General features: G+C 51.2%; 10 protein-coding genes across 10 annotated transcripts; all 10 read left to right on the top strand.

Annotated features, from left to right (window-relative positions):
* Positions 1–100: 100 nt before the first annotated feature.
* On the top strand, positions 101–1,414 carry DQ04_00621130 (hypothetical protein; the record flags this gene model as incomplete). Its single annotated transcript, XM_009309395.1, has 1 exon — positions 101–1,414. One exon carries the CDS (start codon positions 101–103, stop codon positions 1,412–1,414), a length of 1,314 nt encoding a protein of 437 aa, XP_009307670.1.
* Positions 1,415–2,125: 711 nt separating this feature from the next.
* DQ04_00621120 (hypothetical protein) lies at positions 2,126–2,611 on the top strand (the record flags this gene model as incomplete). The annotated part of the gene is made up of 1 exon (XM_009309394.1): positions 2,126–2,611. One exon carries the CDS (start codon positions 2,126–2,128, stop codon positions 2,609–2,611), a length of 486 nt encoding a protein of 161 aa, XP_009307669.1.
* Positions 2,612–2,774: 163 nt separating this feature from the next.
* On the top strand, positions 2,775–4,598 carry DQ04_00621110 (hypothetical protein; the record flags this gene model as incomplete). Its single annotated transcript, XM_009309393.1, has 1 exon — positions 2,775–4,598. The coding sequence occupies one exon, from the start codon at positions 2,775–2,777 to the stop codon at positions 4,596–4,598; it is 1,824 nt and encodes a 607-aa protein (XP_009307668.1).
* A 378-nt stretch (positions 4,599–4,976) lies between these two features.
* On the top strand, positions 4,977–7,835 carry DQ04_00621100 (minichromosome maintenance (MCM) complex subunit; the record flags this gene model as incomplete). The annotated part of the gene is made up of 1 exon (XM_009309392.1): positions 4,977–7,835. The coding sequence occupies one exon, from the start codon at positions 4,977–4,979 to the stop codon at positions 7,833–7,835; it is 2,859 nt and encodes a 952-aa protein (XP_009307667.1).
* A 319-nt stretch (positions 7,836–8,154) lies between these two features.
* DQ04_00621090 (hypothetical protein) lies at positions 8,155–8,775 on the top strand (the record flags this gene model as incomplete). Its single annotated transcript, XM_009309391.1, has 1 exon — positions 8,155–8,775. One exon carries the CDS (start codon positions 8,155–8,157, stop codon positions 8,773–8,775), a length of 621 nt encoding a protein of 206 aa, XP_009307666.1.
* A 197-nt stretch (positions 8,776–8,972) lies between these two features.
* Positions 8,973–10,409, top strand: DQ04_00621080 (putative ubiquitin-protein ligase-like; the record flags this gene model as incomplete). Its single annotated transcript, XM_009309390.1, has 1 exon — positions 8,973–10,409. One exon carries the CDS (start codon positions 8,973–8,975, stop codon positions 10,407–10,409), a length of 1,437 nt encoding a protein of 478 aa, XP_009307665.1.
* A 1,566-nt stretch (positions 10,410–11,975) lies between these two features.
* On the top strand, positions 11,976–12,518 carry DQ04_00621070 (hypothetical protein; the record flags this gene model as incomplete). Its single annotated transcript, XM_009309389.1, has 1 exon — positions 11,976–12,518. The coding sequence occupies one exon, from the start codon at positions 11,976–11,978 to the stop codon at positions 12,516–12,518; it is 543 nt and encodes a 180-aa protein (XP_009307664.1).
* A 431-nt stretch (positions 12,519–12,949) lies between these two features.
* On the top strand, positions 12,950–15,334 carry DQ04_00621060 (putative origin recognition complex subunit 1, putative,cell division cycle 6; the record flags this gene model as incomplete). The annotated part of the gene is made up of 1 exon (XM_009309388.1): positions 12,950–15,334. The coding sequence occupies one exon, from the start codon at positions 12,950–12,952 to the stop codon at positions 15,332–15,334; it is 2,385 nt and encodes a 794-aa protein (XP_009307663.1).
* A 711-nt stretch (positions 15,335–16,045) lies between these two features.
* DQ04_00621050 (hypothetical protein) lies at positions 16,046–16,840 on the top strand (the record flags this gene model as incomplete). Its single annotated transcript, XM_009309387.1, has 1 exon — positions 16,046–16,840. The coding sequence occupies one exon, from the start codon at positions 16,046–16,048 to the stop codon at positions 16,838–16,840; it is 795 nt and encodes a 264-aa protein (XP_009307662.1).
* A 556-nt stretch (positions 16,841–17,396) lies between these two features.
* Positions 17,397–19,016, top strand: DQ04_00621040 (endonuclease/exonuclease/phosphatase; the record flags this gene model as incomplete). Its single annotated transcript, XM_009309386.1, has 1 exon — positions 17,397–19,016. The coding sequence occupies one exon, from the start codon at positions 17,397–17,399 to the stop codon at positions 19,014–19,016; it is 1,620 nt and encodes a 539-aa protein (XP_009307661.1).
* Between the last annotated feature and the right edge of the window lie 348 nt (positions 19,017–19,364).

Raw genomic sequence — 19,364 nt, 5'->3', positions numbered from 1 at the left:
CTCCTCTTTCTCACACTCTTTGATTCATCTGTGTTTTTCCGTGAAGGCACTGGAGACTAGCGTCATAGCTTGGTCTCCCTTTTTTTTCTGCCTCGATACCATGACAGAGATGATAGAAGCGACAACGCACAGCACGGATGACGCTCAATGCTCATGCGCCATGTGCATGCTCACGTACTACAGTGCTCTGATGTATGGTAATCAACGAAGGGCATCAAAGCACGTTATGATCGCTCGTCCATCGCCATATTACACAGCAACGGGGGGACTCCCACCGCCGTTACCTCCAATAGCTTCGCCAGCGTTTATGCAAGATCAGCATGCGTGCCCAGTTTACACAGACTACGGCTTCTGCCCTTTTGGTCGTATATGTTTCCTACCACATGATAAGGGAGCAGAGCCTCTGGTAAAGCCTGCAAAGAGTGCCGATGAAGAGTTTGAGCGCCTCCTTGAAAAATCACGGTTAGAGGAGGAAAAGGAGCTGTGGAGTTGCGCCGTGTGTGGTTTTGAGGGCATAGATGAGAATAGTCAAGGTAAAGTTGGAGAATCATTCTACTACCGCCAATGTCCCCGCTGTTTCCTTATGTGTTACTATCCACATATGACGTATTTAGTTGAGGCTGTGCTTCAGAGAGTTGATGATGACTATCAGTTGTTCAAATCGGAGATTGATCGCTACCGTGAGGCTTTTCCGGACATACTGAAGGTGCCATTGACATACGAGGCTCATCGTATTGCATCTACGGCTTTTGCGTGGAGCCTTGTCTCGCCCAAGCAAGTGAAGGATGCACTGGACGCAGCGTACCGGGCGTTACCAGACTTGAGCTGCCTCGTCAGCATAGGTAGTGGCGCAGGCTACATCGAGCACATTTTCAACCGTGTTGCAAACGGTGTGGGGGCAGCTTCCAACGGTCCAGATGTGGCGTTGGGCCCTTCTTCCTTTGAAGGTGTATACGCCTCATTCTACCCAGGGAAGAAATTGCCCATCTACGCCTTTGATGAAGTAGCTTTGAGCTGCCCGTACAGCGTTGTGGTTTCACTAGGTGGGCCGGCGTCACTGCTTTCGTTGCATTGCCCCACGGCTATCCTGCTCTTGTGTTGGCCACCGTTTGGTTCACCACAGGAGGAGCAAAGTTCAATGGGTTTTGAAGCGTTGGAATATTTCACACAAGCGGGGGGTCGGATCGTGATATACATTGGCGATACGGCATCAACGGGTGACTGGCGTTTTCATGAGCTTCTCTACACTCACTACAAACTACTTAAGGAATATGGAGTTCGCCGTGAGGTGCGTCGGTGGTGTCCTCAGGAAATGGGCCTGATTTACGCCGGTAATGACACAATCGGTGTGTACGAGGCGAGGAGTCAGCCGTTGTCTCCTCCACAGTGGCAGTGGAGCCGCAGCGGTGCATGAAGAATCAATGTTGACTCGTAACTAATTCTATGATACTTCTGCTTTCCCTCGATGCATATACATGCGCCTCACCGCTTCCGGCCTCACTGGGTACGGGTGAATCACTATTGATGTTTTAGTGTGGGCCTGATGGTAAGGGTATTCCTGATCCTCACGGTGAGATTTCCAAGATGCTGATGTGACGGTAAAAATGGTCAATGAGAGTACACTTAAAACAAAAGGGTGAGAGGAGGCGGGAAATGAAAGCCAAATAGGCAAAAAAAGATCTAACGTGACACGGGGAAAGTCAAGACAACAGAACTTGAGAAAAGAGTGTCATCATCTTCTTTCCCTTCTCCCGATAGAGTTTTAATAATGAGAGAATCCCGTATGAACGCAAGGGTCTTTGTGAGAAGGGCGGCATCATAAATGTGATAGCCTTTAATTTCACACTTTGTGCCCTCGTTGTATTTTCGCTAACTCTGGGCGAGGGGACACCGGTAAGTGTTTTTTTTTCCTTACGTGATCAGTTATGTGTAAAGGACAGGTTGAATTTTTTTTGTGTTGTTGTTGCTTTCCCCCGCGTTCTTCATTCTGAGGCCATTAAAGGCGTATAGACAGGGACACATCCTTGCACATACAGACATATGCATGTATGTCTTTGAGCAGATCAAAAGTTAGTGCAAATTCCATACTGTTCGTGGGTTTTTGATCATTTCTCGTAGCTACCAGATGAATCAACTGGAGTACTTCGTGGCGAGTTCGGAGAGTGCGAGGTCAGACGCCTGGCGTTATGTTCGTCGACTCAGGGAGTTAGATTTCCGAATCGATGAGGAACTGGATCGCCTCCGTGAGATTGCACAGGCCATGGAGAAGTTCACCGCTGGAAAGAAAAGGGAGCAAGTTAGCAGAGAAAACGGATACCAGCGTAAGAATGGAAAACGAGGGCGATCTTCTTCGCAGGAAAGAGGTGCAAGTGCGACATTGATTGATGATAGTGCGTCGGATGATGCGTCTGTTGTGTCCATGGAGCCACACCATGCCCAGATGCTCATGGATTATCGCAAATGTCGACGGCGCGCTTACCGGTGCGCACTGGAGCGGGAGAAGGTTGCAGCTGAACTAAAGGCATGCGGCGATGAAATGACCGAATACCTTGCAATCCGAATGGCACACTTAAAACAAACACTACGCAATACTGGAAGTTCTCTTTTTTAGATGCTTCCATATAGCCTCAATGCCATAAATACAGGAACCCCGTGGGTTCTTCTCGTTGTTTCCACGACGTCATTTCGAAAATTCATGAAAAAACGGAATGGTTTTTTTTCCCCCTCTTCTATGTTTTAGCACACCCAAGGAAATATCGGAGAAGGTATTGAAGATGGAAAAGAAGTGTGTTGGCATTCTTCACCGCGTTGGACAAGAAAGTAGCATGGCATCGCTTCGACGGAGGGCGCCACGCTTGTTTACTGGTGCCATTTTTCCAGAGGAGATTGGTCATGGTCTCATGGCATTTGCAAGACGCCACAACTTAATGAGCGATGTGTGGGTGCCTAAGAGACTTGTGGGGAGGTTAAAGAGCGGGGTGACCCTCCTGCCGAATGCCATTCTGTGCGATGTGTCGCTGATGCCAGGGTGTGGTTCGACTGACTTGCAGGTCGTCGGCTTCGACCGCGTCTTGGTGAATGCTGCACACACGACTGATGCAGAATATTTTGAACGCTACCAAAGCGCCATTGTTTCGGGAACACGAGGGTCACTCCCTCTAACGCCGACAGGCGTGTTGTACAACGAGAGTCGCTCTACTGAATTCGCCTCGGTAAGCGAGGAGCAAGGCTTTAGAAGCCCCTATTGGGTGAGATTGAAGGGCAGGCGACGCCGTTGGATAAACGCTGAGGAAACACCCTACCCTGGAAGATACAATCCTACAGAGTGTGTTTTATACGAACCGCATACGTTTACCAATCTGCCATTTCCTCCCGCCATCGCTCTGCTGATGCGACGGAAGGCCTCTAAGTTCGGGTATACTTCTCGTACCTGGGTGACAATGCGGGAAGGCGAGCTGCATGGCACTTGTCTGGATGCGGGGCGCAAGAGGGACGGAGCGCCAATATTTGTGGCTCACTTCTCAGGGAAAGGGCAGGTGAGGGCGGTGGAGTACTTCTGCGCTGACCAGTTTGAAGACCATACGGTGTTCCCCACCACGCGAGAGATTGACTTGGCGGCGAGTGGCGTCTTCGTCGGGGCAGACAAGGTGCGCAGCTACCCATTGCTGGCATCCTTTGCGTCGGAGTCCGCTGCGGCTTCCAGGCATCAGCGCATTGGAGAGGAGACGGCTAAGTTTTCCGCACCTTTGCTCCTTAATGTGTCGCACAGCGCAACTGTTCCGAAGCTGAATTCTGACATGCAGGAAGCACTTCGGAAATACTCACTCCTCCGTGGATTTTCCTCACCATATTTTGTTATTCACACAGCAGAGGTTGGCCGTTACCTTCGACTAAAGCCGCAAGAGCAGGGCATAGTGCTCCCCACTGGTCCTACCGATATAGACGCACTCTCCTCGGCACACAAATCCTGTTGCCTGTTTAACGTTGAACAGTTTGAGGAGGAAACTGTTGTTAAGGAAATGGTAGCGAGAACCCCAATGCACTTTTTAATTCAGATGCCTATCCGTGGGGCGCTGTTGGTGGAATGCGCTCGGGCACAGTCTGTGAGGAGCAGGTGCTCTCAAATGTGGATACCTGAGCGTGCACTTGGTTATATTGGTAGCGCGTGGAATATTTCGCCACGAGCTGCTAGTGTCCCAAAAGAGAATGGCTTAAATGCGCCTGCTCCACTGTTCTACAACACATGTGATGTAAGTATCCCTGAAGAGGCACTAAAATGGTGGCCAACTTACTTTCCGCATGATGTTCATCACAAATTGTATTCTGGAGAGATCAAAATGCTCTTATCGATGCGTGCTTGGGAACAACAGTACAAGTCGTCTTTGTGGGTCACGCAGGCGTTGGTGACTCGGCTGGGGGCGACAAGGAGGCGGCCGAGTCTACGCAATACGTTCCTCACAGGAAAGCCGTTTGAAAAAAAACCTGCTGTACTTGTGGGTGATGATGAGTTCATCAACTTTGAGGAAATTAAAGAAGCAGGGCTCTTTGCGCTGGATGTGAAGAGCGGCAAAAAGCAGCTCTTTTCTGAAAAAGGATAGATAAGAGTAGATCAGTGTTGGCCAAGGGACTGACTTGACTACTGTCAAAATACAGATTCGTTCAATGGTTTCTTGTTCGTTTGTTTCATTATTTAATATTTTCTAGTCTTTGCTTTCCTTGTTGGGGTGTGGTCCATGATTGTTATTATTGCTATCATTATTATTATTTCTTTAATCGGGAGAGGTTGAGAGGTGCACGATACGTTGCGCATTTCACAGCAATGGTGTGTCTGCCTGATCAGTGATATTTATGCCCGTGCCTAAATACACAAAAAAAAACCTATGAAATGATACGGCTTTCTTTCACCTGCCACGCAATCAACCCCCAAGCAAGTTGCACATCGCCGGCAAGAGTAGACTCCCCGCGGAGTTCGCAATATGCCGCCACACCGCAAGCGTGCCCGCGACGAGGGGCTGCCACGCCACGCACGCGAGAGTGACGAAGAGCCTGAGGAGGCGGAAGAAGAACTCGGCGAGGACCTCTTTGGCGAAAACTACGAGCAGGACTACCTTCACCCCGATGAGGAGAGCGAGGTTGCCGAGGATGACGTGGCGGATGAGGACTGGATCGACGATGACACGGACGTCTCCGTCATATCAGACTCCGGGCGTGCAGCGGTGGACGCTTTGCTGGACAGACGCAAGGAAATGGAGCAGAGACTTCGCGAGGAGCAGCGGCAACTGCAGGAGGGAGTGTTTAGTGATGTGGACGATGAAGAGTCCCTGATCAGCGCGGATGATGATTACTACGATGGTACAAATGCTGGAGAGGACGCTGGGAAAAATGGAGCTGGGGGAAATGACGATAACGGCGACGACAACATGAATGAAGGGGGTGCTGATGGAGTTGTGGGAAATTCAAAAGACGATGGCGTTTATGTTCGCGGCGAATTGGAGTCAATGGACTTTGACTGGCGTCAACCACAGTGCGATTTGGTCGAGTGGCTTGCGCAGGAGCTCCCCCGACGTGTTGTAAAGAACCGCATCTACAATTTCTACCTAAACTATGTTGAGCACGGTGTAAGCGTGTACGAACAGAAGGTGAACCTTATGACGCGTGAAAACGAACAGAGTTTTCAACTAAGTTACAGTCACTTGAGCCGTGCCTATGACTCTGTGCTGGCGTTGTGGTTGGTTGACGTTCCAGATATTATGATTGAGTTGCTAGAGGACGCAGCAAACTACTTCGTATTTAGGCTATTTCCACACTACCGCAAGGTACATCGATGCATTTTAGTTCGAATTTGCGATTTACCGCTGTGTGATCCTATCCGAGACTTTCGTCAGATCCACATGAACGTTCTGGTGCGTGTAGAGGGAGTAGTTATCCGCCGCTCCCCTGTTTACCCACAAATGCAGGCTGTTCGTTACGACTGTGTGCGCTGTAGCTATATAATTGGACCGATTTACCAGCGTGGTGACAAGGAGCAACGGGTGAGTATGTGCCCAAGTTGCCACAGCAAGGGTCCTTTCCGCGTCAATATGACTCTCACAGAGTACCGTAACCACCAGACCATTGTGCTCCAGGAGTCACCAGGGAAGGTACCACCCGGCCGTCTCCCACGGAGTTTGGAAGTTGTACTTACGAATGACCTCATTGACCGCGCGAACCCAGGCGAGGAGGTGGACGTGACGGGCATCTATCGCAATAACTTCGATCCTTTGTTGAACAGCCGCCAAGGGTTTCCTGTATTCACAACGGTGCTACACGCTAACAACGTGGTGCGCCGCAGTGCAGAGGTCGGCAGCTTCCGGCTTCCAGATGACGAGCGGGCCCGCATTATGGATCTTTCGAAGCACCCGAACTTGCGACGGAAAATCCTCCGCTCCATTGCGCCCAGCATCCACGGGCGCGATGACATCAAGCTGGGACTTCTTCTCGCTATGCTCGGTGGTGTGCCGAAGGATGTGGGCGGGGACCAGTCGCACCGTATTCGTGGAGACATCAATGTGCTGCTCGTTGGGGATCCGGGGTGTGCCAAGTCCCAATTCTTGAAGTTTGTGGAAAAAACAGCAAATCGCGCCGTATTCACGACAGGGAGAGGTTCAACGGCAGTGGGTCTAACAGCTTCTGTTCACAAGGACAGTGTTACCGGAGATTTCGTTCTGGAAGGGGGGGCTCTTGTTATAGCAGATCGCGGCAGCTGCCTTATTGATGAGTTTGACAAGATGTCGGACCAGGACCGCACTTCCATTCACGAGGCAATGGAACAGCAAACAATATCGGTTGCTCGTGGAGGTATCGTTACTACACTCTCAGCGCGGTGCAGCATTCTTGCAGCAGCAAATCCGATCGGTGGAAGGTACGACCCTTCCCTGTCGTTTGACGCGAATGTAAACCTCACAACACCGATTTTATCACGTTTTGACCTCCTGTTTGTTGTACGGGATGAAGTCAATGTGGAACTCGACGAGAAGTTAGCCACATTCATATGTCACTCGCATATTCGTAATCATCCACGGTCGCAGGACGAGAACAAACGCGCCGAGCGGGAACTCCACGACCGCCTCTCAAAGCTGCGCCACGCTTTGGAGAACGCCCCCACTGAGGAGGAGCGTCGTGCCATTGAAATGCAGCTGCAAGCCCTGCGCCACACTGTCCTTGACAAGTCTCTGCAGGAGGATGAGGACCCATCCAGCGATAAGCCTTTGCCACAGCAGCTGCTGCGGAAGTACATCTTGTACGCCAAGGCGCACTGTCACCCGCGTGTCTCAAACATTGACGCGAATACGATTGCGCGTTTATACACTGAACTTCGACAGGAGTCCAAGCACGGCGGCCTCGCCATCACCGTCCGTCACATGGAGTCAGTGATACGTCTCTCAGAGGCACATGCGCGGCTCCACCTACGTGACTTTGTCCGCGACGAGGACGTCAGCGCCGCCATCTCGCTCTTCTTACGTTGCTTCATCCAAACGCAGAAGTACAGCCTGCGTAGCGCAATGGAGAACCGCTTTCGGAAGTACTTCGACTCGGACACGGAGCCGCTCCCACTCATTCAGCACCACATCAAGGTGGCAGTGCAGTCCATTCGCACCTTTGAGCGGCAGATGTCGGGTGGGGTGGAACCGACTAAGGTGCGCATCGACGTTTCGCAGCTGGAGCACTGCACGACGAGCGTGTCGAAGGAGTCCCTCAACGCCTTCTTTGAGTCCGAGGAATTTAGGAGGGAGTACACGTTAGTCCGAGACCCCGTGACAGGGGTGGCACTTCAAATAGAACACTCTTTGGTTTGAAGTTCGCTGCGTCTTGGATGATGGGGGCCATTGCGACTGTGCGCCGAAACGCTCGCTCTTGTGTGCGCTTGTGGTGCCGTGTGGGGTAAGTCGTAGACGATCCCATCAGTGGGCGTCTATCTTTTACCACACAGAGATTGAGATTACATTTGGGCTAAAACGCACTCTGATTCACTGTAGCTACTCTTGTTTTTTGTTATCTTCTTACTTTGCCCCCTTTCCCTTTTCTCTCTCTCTCTCTCTCTCTCTCTCTCTCTCTATCGTTGTCTGCTTGTGTGTGTGTCTGTGTCACGTTTGTAGCGGTGCCTTCAATGCGCGCATGAACTACGTCCCCATCGTGCTGTCTCCCGTGGCAGACGTCACCCCTGCTGCAACGGACGAGCCTCCGTGCGTCATATCGGCTCAGCAAGAGATTGATAAGAAAGTCCGCTCCACTGTGGGTGAGCAGCACCGGGAAAGACTCGGGCAGCTGCGTGCACGTCTGCAGGAGCATCTCCGTGGCACCCTCCGCTTGCCTCCGTCACCGTCGCCGTCGCCCAACGTGGCACGGGTGGTGGAGTTCACACCGACGGTGCATCAGGGCCAAGCACACACTGGCGATGATGCGAAGGAAATACAGGATCTCCTCTTCACTCACGCACACCGCTATCCAACGGCGAGAGGTTCGTTGAGACTTTCTGTGGATCTTCCCCACGAAGACCACAACCAGCAGCACCAACAAATAAACGGAGGTGCACACCGTGTTGAGAGTACACACGGAGTATCGAGACGTGGTGTCGGCTTTGTGGATGATAAGAGCGTGACCACAACGAATAGTGGTGAGCCTTCACGTCTGTTTCAATTAGAATGTGCCGTCTGCGCCGCAAATGAACACATCCTCATTGACTCTGGCACGCCATTCGTGGCATACTGCCCATTCTGCGGTTATCCCCAATCGTGAGGGCCAGTTTTTTGTGTGCCAGCAAGGGTGCCGGGATGTGCCACCGTGTAAGCACCGCTACACGTTGTATTGCATGAGTGAATATGTAACTGGTTCTCTGGATGGAAGACGTCCTTTCCCCCTCTTTCTCCATATCTCTTTCCCTGGGTCACAGTGACCAACAAGTTCATTTCCTGGCTGTTTACGACCCTGATATCATGAGCCCCATGCAGTTTCTGGTGAAGCAGCTTCCAGCTTCGCCAACGGAGCTGTGGACTGTGGTGTCAGCATGCCTCGTGGCGGGCGCCCTGTTGGTACTGTTTTTTGTGTCACAACACAAACGCGCACGCCGTCCAGCTGCAGCCACACAAATGTCAACTTTTTCTGGCCATGCCGCTGTTACCAATTCATCAAATACCGAGACATTGCAACACGGAGAGACAAAAGGCCAACACCACAAAGAAGAGAGTGGTGCAGTCACTTCTCCTGCAAAGAAGGAGCGTGGTGAAAAAATGCCTGCGAAGCCAACATCTGTCTTGGGAGGATACCCTGAGGTGGATGCCCTCATTCTCTCACCGTGCCAGCGCTACTTGTTCATTTACTGTCGTAGCAAGCGTAGGGCACGCCTGTACCCTCAGAACACGAACCGCGCCTTTATGGCTCGGGGGAAGGAGTTACAGGAGAAGTACTTTGTCTCCGTTGATGAAGCAGTCGTGCAGGCTATGGGAGGCGGGGGAAGAGTGGAGGTGCGTGCCGCCGCCTTTTCCTACGATGGCACGAGGTTGGCGGTCAGTGAGCGCAACAGCGATACCTTCCTTGTGTTTATCATTGGAAACAAGTGCCAGTTGACTCTGGAGTCTTCCTGCAAGTTGCCCGGCCACCGACTGGTGTCGTCCCTCCCGTCATGGGGTTTGGCGGGAGCGGCATACGATCTCATTGTGATGATGAACGACAAGGACTGCGAAGTTGAGGTATTTAGTCTTCGCCGGAAAGAGTTCCTCGGGAAGGATAAATTCAGGGTAGGAAACGCGTTGACGTGGGCGATGCAGGACACTACTGTTGCTGTGGCCGGATCGTTTCTCAAAGCGGCGAGATTGGCGACGGTGCATGTGCCTCCAAACGGGTCCGGGATTCAATTGCGGAACAGTATACACGTGCAAAGAGATTCACAGGAGCGTGTTCTGGCTCTTGGGCTCACCACCAAGAATGTGCCTGCATTTAACACACGCGAGTACCTTGTTGTCTTTACAGAAGATGGATGTGGTAGCGTTTATGACATCGAATCGCAAACAGTAAACTCCAAGACGGAACGTGTGATGTCCCTTGTTGGTCAATTTAAGGATTCCACATACGAAGGGTGGGATCCCGTGCGACCTATGCAGATGGCTCTCAGCATCTACGGCGGCTCGCACCACGAGCATCTCACCGTTGCACTCTCGCGTGACGGTGATGTGGCGGTTTACCGCCAGGCCTCTGCCGCAAATGCGTCTTCTAAGATTTTTGCGCTGGAGCCTGTTGTGGTTCTACATGACTGTCACGAGGGTGACAACGTGGAGCAAGTGGTGTTTGTGCAGAACGGTGAGGGCCTTGCAACGAGCGGTGGCGCAGACGGCAGACATGTGCGGCTGTGGGCCCTCCCTCCACTTCCTAGTTAACACATATTCACTGTGAGGATTAGAAAAGAAAAAAAGAAACAGCCTGGGCCAGGTCATTTCTTGCTGACGGTTACATTCATTGTTCCATTATCATTCGCTATGTTGTTTTGTCTTTTTCTTCGTTCATGATGAAAGATGAAAGGGAGTGACTAATATGGACATTCAGGCATACATGTGTACATATCACCAGAGTGTGTTTGGGTTTCACTGGTCTTAAGGCCTGCCATGAGACTTTTTTCGCATATCGTTCGATGTGGCGATGCAAACGGAAGATCAATTCACAATTTTGGAGGCATATGCAATGCCACCACAGCGGCACGTGTGATTGGATGAACTTGATTTTTGTGTTAGCTATGCCGCATACCTTTTGTACGGAGGCCTCCTCAAGAAAGAATGAGAGAGAGAATCTGTGGTCAACAAGGACGTGCGGTGCATTTGTGAAGAGTAAGCTCCTTCTTAGGTTCCGGTTTTTTATGGTATAGTCCCGAATCCCACGACGATTATTGGTGTTGCTGTGAACAAAAAAAAAGGAAATGCTTACTTGAACTGTGGTGGATCCGTTCAGTCCACGATTGGGATGTGGGGCGGGGGTGCTGTCGCTGCAGACGCCTGCACGATATGCGTCCTCGGCGACATGCGCTTTGGGCGTGGCAGTGGAGCACTTCTACACCACCACAGACCCCTTCGGTGTGCGTGTGCAACTGACTTTGTGAGAGAAGCTGCTTTTTTTTTCTTTCCTTGTCGCTTGTGCAAGGACCGCTGTCTGTTGTGTTGTATTCTTGGTGTTGCTGAGCTCATCATTTGTGTCATGGAGGTGCGACTGGTGTAGGAGCTGCAATTTCATATGGATTCTCGTACTTTTTTCATCGTTTCTTGACGAGCACTTCACTTGCATCACTGGATGCCCACGATTAGGACATGCCGGGAGTCAGCAGAAGGGATGGCTAAAATCCCGTTGTGTTTTCTCGTGTTGATATATTTCTAATATCTTGAAGGGCTCTGCATGCCATTAGCCTTTGGGTCTGTCGGTTATTATTATTATTATTATTCGTTGCCGGGGGCGGTGGTGGAGTGAGCATACTTGGCGCACCTTGCAATCCGATGCTGTTGCGCTCAAGCCCAATGACTTGTGATTGAGAGAGCTATGTTGACTGTTTGTAGGAGCGATGTGTGCAATGGCCAGACTAGGCATGGCACTTCTTTGGTTTTCCAATCGCCCCCTTATTGTCTCTTTTCACCTGCATTTATCTTTCTACTTACCACCTTTCGCTGTGGCGGTAAAGGGAGGGGCGGCGGCTCACAAAAGAGGGAAGTGGGACAACAGAGCACATTCTCGCACGTCCAGGTCAGTGCCGCGTGTAGACACACACCCACATACATATATAACATATAACATATATATATATATAGGTCTTCTTTTATTTGGAGGGCGTTTTACAGTTGCGTGTTAAGCAGCACACGCAATTGCGCAATACGTAACTCCGCACAGCTAACGCGACGCTAATTAAAACTAAACACTGGGTGGGAAGGCAGAAGAGGAGGGAGCGGTGTAGCCCGGTAGGTTTCATGCAGCATCTAAGGACGAAGCGCCCAAGATTTGGTGCTGAAGGGTCGGCGAAACGCCCGCGCAAGCACATCTCATTTTCGCGGGACGGCAACAAGGTTCGTTTTGTAAAGCCGCCGCCGCGTTCCATGAACCGCCGCTACTGGTTCACGGAAACTGAGTCGGTTGTCAAGAAGGGCGTTTCGTTCGAGATTGAGCCGGACATTAACGTGTCGGTGGATGTGGGCTGTCGCATGCAGCTGACGAGCATCGCGTCGCAGTCTTCGAGCTTCCTTCACGCCTCGCCGGGTGGAGATGCGGTGGGTAAAAAAAGGCACGGCAGCAGCACGAGGGTATTCTTGGAGGTCAAAGTGGGTCCCTCGTTGGGGCTCCTCGGTGGGGCCCGCGGCTCCTCGCGATGGTATACAGTCGCCTCTGTCAACGAGGGGCATGTGGAGAAGACACGCGTAATTCTTCCTCCTGGCACCTACATGCTGCGCTGTGTTGGAGAAAGACCGATACAGATCTTCGCGCAGGCCTGGGATCTAGAAACAAAGCTGGACTAAGAGCTGCAAGCTGTGAATGGCGCGGAATGCATCCATGAAAAGCCCTCACTGTGAGTTTGCAAATTCACGGAAAGGGATAAAAGAGAAGGGAGAAAAAGAGAAAGAAAAAAAACAAGGAACTAACGGTGTGTCGCCTTCCGATGGCAGGAGAGACGGAGCGGGAAAGGGGCTAAAGTTCACCAATTCGAAACAACATCTTTATGCTGCAGTGTGCGTGGGATGGTGTTGCGGGCCGTGGCTGTTCTTCTTATCCGCAGCTTGTGTTTCTCTGGGCGCGCTCCTCTGTAGTACTTGCTGCAGGTCATGCGAAGACCAAGAGAAACCAAAAGAAAAATGCATTCGTAATATGTCACTTTTCTACCAAGCCGCACAATCCTCTTTCCTTCTTATATTGTTGTACAGAAGGTGAAAAGATTTAAGAAGCACTAAAGATGAAGCCCGAGTTATTTGTAAAAAATGCTAATGATGAGCTGAAGCCGTTTGATACGGAAAAGATTCGACATCGACTCGAGGTGCTGTCTCGAGATTTGGACACAGAGAACGTTGACATTGACAGGCTGACGAAGTCTGTCGTGGATGGTGTGTACGACGCCATCACAACGACGGAATTGGACCGACTTGTTTCTGAAACGGCGGCCTATGCTGTGACAAAGCACCCACACTACGGCCTATTGGGCGGCCGCCTATGTGTCGCGGCACTGCACAAAAAGACGAATGATTCAGTGCTCGAAACATTCCGTATCCTCTTCAACTATAGGATACCAGGGACGGAGCGTTGGGCACCGCTTGTGTCAGAGGAGACGTGGAAAATCGTGGTGGAGCACCACACGGAGCTCCAGGACATGATCGATTACAAGAGGGACATGAACTTTGATTTTTTCGGCTACCGAACACTGGAACGCTCATACTTACTGCGCGTGAAAACTGCTGAAGGTGAAATGAAGATCATCGAACGCCCACAGCATATGTTTCTTCGTGTTGCCATCGGTATTCACGGTGCTGACATGCAACACGTGAAGGAAACATACGATTATATGTCTCTTGGCTTCTTTACGCACGCAACACCGACACTGTTCAACGCTGGCACACCAGTACCACAGATGAGCTCTTGCTTCCTTGTTGCAATGCGGGATGACAGCATTGAGGGCATCTACGACACCCTAAAGCAGTGCGCCATAATCAGCAAATCGGCTGGTGGTATCGGCATCCACGTTCACAACATCCGCTGTGCCGGGAGTTATATTGCGGGAACGAACGGTACATCCAACGGCCTTGTGCCAATGCTACGTGTGTGGAATAATACGGCACGTTATGTGGATCAAGGCGGCGGTAGGCGCAAGGGTGCGATCGCAATTTACCTAGAGCCTTGGCATGGCGACATCATGAACTTTCTTCTTCTTAAGAAGAATACGGGTAAGGAAGATATGCGTGCGCGTGATCTCTTCTACGCGCTGTGGGTTCCTGACCTTTTCATGGAGCGTGTGGAAAAGCATGAAAACTGGACGCTTATGGATCCACACACAGCGCCTGGGTTGAGCGATTGCTACGGCAACGATTTCAAGAAATTGTACGAGCGGTACGAAAGTGAGGGGCGCGGTGTGAAAACAATGAAGGCGCAGGAAGTGTGGTTTGCCATCCTTGAGACGCAGATGGAGACGGGTGTGCCTTTCCTGGTGTACAAGGACGCATGTAACAAGAAGTCGAACCAGAATAACATTGGTGTGATCAAGTGTTCAAACCTTTGCACGGAAATTGTCGAATACTCGTCTCCGAAAGAGATCGCAGTGTGCAACCTTGCGTCAATTGCTCTGCCGCGTTTCCTTAATAACAAAGTTGAATTCGATCACCAGCGCCTGTACGAAGTGACGAAGGTCGTCACGCGGAACCTGAACAAGGTTATTGACCGCAACCACTACCCGTTGAAGGAGGCCAGGGACAGCAACATGCTCAACCGCCCCATTGGGATTGGCGTGCAGGGATTGGCGGACCTATTCGCGCTCATGCGCCTACCGTTCACGGATATCAAGGCAAGGGAGCTCAATGAAGATATCTTCGAGACGATTTACTACGGCGCGGTGGTGGCCAGCGTGGAACTGGCGGAAGAAGAGGAACGGTATGCGCGCTTCAATGGAAGCCCCGCATCGGAAGGAAAACTGCAGTTTGATCTGTGGGATGAAAAACCAAAGAGTGGGCGGTGGAATTGGGATGAGCTGAAGAAGCGCGTTGAAACGAGCGGCATGCGGAACTCTCTGCTGGTAGCACCAATGCCAACCGCGTCAACCTCGCAGATTCTTGGCAATAACGAATGCTTCGAGCCATTCACATCGAACATCTATGTTCGTCGCGTGCTGAGCGGTGAGTTCCCTGTTGTTAATAAGTATCTCGTGATGGATCTCATAAAGAGAAACCTGTGGAGCGATGAGATGCGCAACCAGATTATCGCCAATGACGGCTCGGTGCAGAAGATCAAGGCGATCCCGGACGACCTGAAGGAGCTGTACAAAGTGGTGTGGGAAATCAAGCAGCGAGATCTTATTGACATGGCAGTGGACCGCGGCAAGTACATTGACCAGAGTCAGAGCCTGAACCTGTTTCTTGAGAGCCCTACCTCTGGCCAGCTGACGTCGATGCACTTCTACGCGTGGAAAAAAGGCCTCAAGACGGGCGTGTACTACCTACGCAGCAGACCCTCCGTGGACGCGATCAAGTTCACCGTCGACCCGAAGACCGTAAAGCTGGCCAAAGAGGCCAACGGTACTCCGCCGGTGACCCCAACGGGCCAACCCGGTGAAGACTGCTTCTACTGCGGCTCTTGACCCGGTAAGGAGTGCAGCGCCGCAATCGCGGCGGGCCGGACTCAGCATAGATGTCTACATAGATACCCCCTTCGGTTGAATATGACACAAGAAGACCACCAGAGGACACTGCTGAGCTGAAGGGGATACATTTGGTTTCTCCTGCCTACTCTAGGAAAATGAAAAGAAAAAAATAGCAATTTTTTTTTTGGTCTTTACGCCAATGTGATTCCCGGTTCTTCAATCGCGTTCACAGCCGTAACAAATCCCCTACACTTCTATTTCGTTTCTGCCGCCCTTGGCCGTTCATTTTTCTTCGAATATTGATAGATAAGTGATTACTGTGCCCCCTGAAGCGTTACCGAAAGAAACGTTTTTTTTTTTGTGTTTTTCGTGGTAGGGGAAAGTTGGGCTTACGCACATGATCATTTTTTTTTTTTTNTTTTTTTTCTAAATTATCTGTGAACGGGGGTGCTCAATCTAATTTTCTTTTAGCATTGAGCGGCATGATAGAGAAGACGTTGTACTGTGGAGGTGTGTGCTGCTCTGCTCTGCTCCGTTTGATCTATTCTTGCGTGGCCTGCTTCGCCCTTCATTATTTCCGCCTTCGTCTGTATAATGATTTATCCTTTTTTTTCTCGCAAAGGAGCTGCTCCCAAGATTAGTGGAGCGCTCAACCAAAATAGTTTGGTTCAAACGGACGACGGCTTGTGTGTACTTCTCTGACACGCGATGGAACATGGGGACAAAGCCGTGCAAGCGCTCGAGGAGGAACTCCAGTACTACCGCGGCCTCATTGAAGAGGAGCGGGTGCGGCTGAACGAGCTTCAGCAGCAGAGGGGCATTCCTTCGAGCGACAGCGATTGGGCTCGGCGCGCCGCGGAGCGAAGATTTCTGACGGAGGAAAATGCTGCGCTTCGCCAACACATCACGAAGCTAAAGCGCGCAGAGCAAAAACTCGCGCACGACCCGCAGGTGCTCGACGCGCGCAATAAGGTCGCCGCTGTGAGGAAGGAAGTGAATGAGTTGGCGAAGGAAGTGGAGACGTTGGAGGTAGTGCGACAACAGTGGAAGAAGAACATGAACGAGGTGAGGGCGCGGGAGAGGTCAGTCACTGCGATTCGCGGGAAGCAGTTCGAGGAACAGCAGGAGCTCCGTGTGAAACTGCGCGAGCTCACCGAAGAGCTGAGGCGGCTAGAGAAGGGGGACATCCAGCTGCACGAACGCTTTGCGCTGCTACAAAAACAGGTTGCGACGAAGGTGCAGGAAAAGGATGTCGTCAGTCTGAGAGAAAAGATCGAGCAACAGGATAACAAAATAAGTATGCTAAGAGGGAGGAGAGAAGAGCTTAGGGCGCGTCGCGCTGATTTGTTGGATGATGACCGGCGTCTTGCCTTTAGGGAGGGACGGGCAAGGGCCAAAATGGAAAAGGACATTAGGGAATTGAAGGCGCTGGTGCTTCAACGCGATGAAGAGCTTGGTCAACTATACCGCAATGTAGGTCGAATGCGCGGTGGGCAGCTGTGATGCCCTTTGGAAACCAAAAAAAAAGGGGAGGCGAAGGGGGGGGTGGTCGTCTTGTGATGACGTCTTGTTCTTCTTATTGAAGTTTGTGTTTCTGTGTGTATGTATGCGTCTGTACACATAGGAATGTGCATTATTTGCTATATGCACACATAGACGGGGGACACACAGATATGTAAGACGGCGTGTGGTCTAGCGACGAAGAGAGAGAGAGAGAGAGGGGTTCCAGTGAGCGTATGTGTGTGTGTGTGTGTGCATTATCCGTCTATGTCGCATTTCTTTTTTTTTTTGCGTCGTTTGGTTTAGGATCCTCTCATGGTGAGAGTACGAAAACCAGTACTGGTTGATCGTTTGCTGTTATGGCCTTGTACATATACATCTGCTTCTGCTGTTGGCTTTACTGTTACTTTCGCTCTCCCCTCATCCTGGTTTATTTATTTGTTTTGTGTTGTTGTGCTCTCTTCACCCTGTGAAAGCCTTACGAGTAGTCGCACAGCAAACATATTTTACCGTGTGAACTTGGACTAAAGGCACTCATTAGTGTTTTATGTATAGAGCGATGGCAAGGCCGTCACCCGTACCACTTCATCCACTGTCATTAGCAAGCGACGACGATGCCGGTGATCCCCCTCATCACTTCATTCCAAGAGTGACGGGGCTTCCCATATTTCAGCTGAATGAAGAGTCGGCAACTGGTGCCTCCCCATCTGCCGCTGGTGATAGTCACATGACGGTGCCCCGACAGCCGACATTATTTGAGCGCCGCGAAAAGAGGCATTGTAACGCCAGTTTTCCTAGTCTAAATGCGGAGACATTACAGAGTGACTGCCGTGAAAATGTTTCGCGGGGTGAAGATGGAAGCTCTGTCTTTCGTGGGTGGTCGAAGACGAATATTGGGAAAAACTTACGTACATCGTCAATGCGTGAAGCGGTGAAAATATTGAGCTACAACATCCTAGCACAGCGTTTAGTAAGCACTGACCGGTACCCACATTGCCCTGTGTTCGCCCTCGCAGAGGATTACCGGGGATCCCTCTTGCAAAAGGAGCTACGGAATGCCTCCCCTGATATTATAGCGCTACAGGAAATCAGCGTCGATATGTTTGAAAGGCCTGATATGCTTGGTGGCTGGTTGCGGTCAAACCTTGGGTACGCTGGCGACCATCTCGTCATTACGGATGCGGCAGGGCGTCCAAGGTCTTGGAGCGACAAACTCCACGAGGATTCAAGGAGTAACTGTACGACTGACGAAACCGATGTCGCCTCCCCCAAATTAGAGCGCCAAAATGCACCGAACACCGCCACTAACTCTTACGACCAGGACGGTTTCTCACATAGACATGCAGAGATGGAGGGAGTCTGCATTTTTTACCTGAAGAATCGTTTCGAGCCTTGCGAGGTTGTCCCTATCCGCTTCAATGAGATAGCGGCTGCCGACTCGCGTCTCCTGCCACGCGAACGTCGTTTTCTGCAAGTGTGTTCCCATAATGTCGCTCTCATCACCGTTCTGCGTGATCGAGTGATGCCGAACAAAATCTACGTGGTGGGTACAGTGCACCTCATCTGGCAACGCACGGAGTGTCAGCTGTGGCAGATGCACCATATACTACATACGATGGAGTGTCTAAAGGAAAAGTATGAAAAATGTATTCTGGGGGAGGGAGGTGATAAGCCGCTTGTTTCGGTCATACTTTCGGGCGACTTCAACGCGGAACCGAACTCACCACCAGTTCGCTATGCACTTGATGGGGCCCCTCCACCGGGGAGCAACGTGGTAAAATGCTGGCGAGTGCCGGACAGCGATAGAGATGCGGAGTACGGTGGAACGGACGGCGGCTCACCTACCGTCAGCAGCAGCAGCGGGGGCGTCGTGGAGGGCGGGAATCTAGAAGATACCACACAAAAACAGTACCACATTACCCACACCATCAATCACGGGCTGTCGCTGCATGACTGTTATGCCACATATCGTGAGCGATACCCACGACGTGTGTCCGCGGTGAATCCATCAACGAACGGAGAGGGCAAGGTGCTTGATCACATTTTTCTTGACGAACAGCACGTCGCCTGCACAGCCGTACTCAGGCTCGCCGGGCATGCAGAGTTACCAAGGAGGGACTGCCCCAGTGATCACTACCCTGTTGGGGTTATCATCGTTCCACGCAGCTTGTTACCGTGACAAGTAGTGCGTGCGTAAATGAAAAGTCGTGGATGAAGCTCCTTTCGTCTGTTTTTTTTTTGTTGCCGCCGCACTGCGATGGTCCTTTTATGTACTGTAGGGGCACACATGCGCCTATTTCAGTTTGTAGCACATTGACGTGGGGAAGAAGAGGGATGCTGAAGATATTGGTCTAAACTCCTCCTGTTCTTCCAGATTCCCTTTGTTTTATTTGTTATTCCCCCCTCCCCCGTCCTACGACAACATCGGCAGACATATTGGTCACTAGAAACAAAAAAAAAGGCCACTTCAACAACAAAGGCATGACAGTCTTTGTGTGTGGGTGTGGGCGTTTCCACGTTTTTTTTT

The sequence above is a fragment of the Trypanosoma grayi genome (assembly GCF_000691245.1).
Source record: "Trypanosoma grayi strain ANR4 Tgr_62_V1, whole genome shotgun sequence".
In the NCBI taxonomy this organism is placed as follows: Eukaryota; Euglenozoa; class Kinetoplastea; order Trypanosomatida; family Trypanosomatidae; genus Trypanosoma; species Trypanosoma grayi.
Note: the sequence above shows the minus strand (reverse complement) of the source record. Positions and strands in the feature narration are given on the sequence as shown.